Below are 1,721 nucleotides of genomic sequence, written 5' to 3' on the forward strand. Positions count from 1 at the left end.
GACTGAGCAACTATATCGTCATATTTGAGTCCAAAGCATTCGTACAACGGTCTCCGCACTCGCGCTATCACTATCGCATGCATGAACGACAAATTCGTCAGCATAATCTACTACTGCTTGTGTCGGTGGAATATACGCGTTTAGCATTCGGAGTCCGCACCGTCAATCCCATGATCTCCCCCGTCCCTCAGGCTGTTCTACGCACGCTGCCTCTGGTCTCGCCAGCTCGTCCATCGATTTTGTTCCCCTTACCCCTCCCATCGCATGACGTCGCGGCTTGTGCTTGGTGGCCGATAACGAATACCGCGAGCTCCGACGTCCGGGCGCATCTATGGCTGGCACCGAAGAACCCTCGGGTGACATTGTGCGATGCGGCTCGGCGTGGGCGAGTCCTTGTGGTGGGTTGGATGGTGTGAGCAATTCGGTCGGCGATGATGGCTGCGGTCCAGACAATGACGACAGCCCCTAGTTCGGACAGCTGTTCCTCACCATACGGCGCATCTACGACGGAGGTGGACCTGACGGTCTTCGAGAGCAGTTCGCACTGGACATAGAAGTCGCTGAGTCATCCTGGCAGTTCTTGACGTGACTTATCCAGGGACGGCCATCGACCTCGCATTTGGACCCGTACTTGTTGTGTGCCGTCTCGAGAGCGCTGCGTAAATAATCCCGAATTTTATCCTGGTGGCCGTAGAGCTTGTCCAGCTTGTACACCTCCTCAAGCGCATGCAAGAGTCGCCTGAAGAGTGCGCCACATCGCTCTGCCAGCGTTGTTCTCTTCCAACACAGCTGCTGGATCCACTCCCGATGGTCAGCTCGGACTTCAACGCCGTTGTCGCCCTGCGAGATGCCTGCCGCGGCATCGACCGGTGCAGCAGACTCAACAGACATGACGTCTGCTGCCCCGATCATCTTCTCCAGCACGTCGACCACGACCTCCTGAGATGCCACTTGCATGTTACTGCGGCTGAGCCACCGCGTTGCTGTGGCGATAAACATCTCAACGAGCTCCTGATCAGCATGTGTGAACTCGGATGGGAAATAGTTCGCCAGGAGCAGCTTGCAATCGGCAGCTGTGGTGTCCCCTTGCTCAAGTACTGAAAATATACCCATGATATATTAGCAAGCATTCTCTCTAAGCTAGTAGGCATGTGCTTACCCAAGTGTCTGTCGGTCACAGAGCATGTGATCTTGTAGGCTCGTATAGCATCAATGTATAGGGCAGCTCTCAGAGGCGACGCAAAGGTGGGTGGGTACCTGGAACAGTTCAGGACAAATTGGCGGAGGTACCGCCGCTCTTCGTAACCTGACCTAGATGCCTCAGAGCTATCTTCGTCAGGTTGAGCAGCAGCACGAATGAGGCAACCCAAGGTTCGCTCTTGCGGGCGACAGTTGGCTTCATGGCATTGGGTGATGTACGCGATGACATGAGAATTCTGTGACGACTTTGCAACTCGGGATAGCGCTCGCAGGTAGTGATGTGCGGGCCCGGCTTGGGCTCAAAGCCCGGGCTTGGGCTTGTGGCAGCGTCGAGCCGAGCCCTGAGCCCAAACCGCAGGCTTAAGCCCGGGCTTGCTCACAATACAATGAATATTATGGTGCTATGAAAAGGGAGTATATTTGGATGTAGTAGATTATTACTGCGTGTACTCACTGAATTCAGCCTCCAGAAGATGTACACTCGGGGAATAAGTCGAGTCGCAGCGAAGCCCACGAGCGCG

At 55.1% G+C, this 1,721-nt stretch overlaps 1 protein-coding gene across 1 annotated transcript; it reads right to left on the bottom strand.

Moving 5' to 3' along the window:
• Positions 1-1,113, bottom strand: PHACADRAFT_206369 (uncharacterized protein; the record flags this gene model as incomplete). The annotated part of the gene is made up of 1 exon (XM_007392751.1): positions 1-1,113. One exon carries the CDS (start codon positions 1,111-1,113, stop codon positions 502-504), a length of 612 nt encoding a protein of 203 aa, XP_007392813.1. The 3' UTR covers positions 1-501.
• Between the last annotated feature and the right edge of the window lie 608 nt (positions 1,114-1,721).

The sequence above is a fragment of the Phanerochaete carnosa genome (assembly GCF_000300595.1).
Source record: "Phanerochaete carnosa HHB-10118-sp unplaced genomic scaffold PHACAscaffold_3, whole genome shotgun sequence".
In the NCBI taxonomy this organism is placed as follows: domain Eukaryota; kingdom Fungi; phylum Basidiomycota; class Agaricomycetes; order Polyporales; family Phanerochaetaceae; genus Phanerochaete; species Phanerochaete carnosa.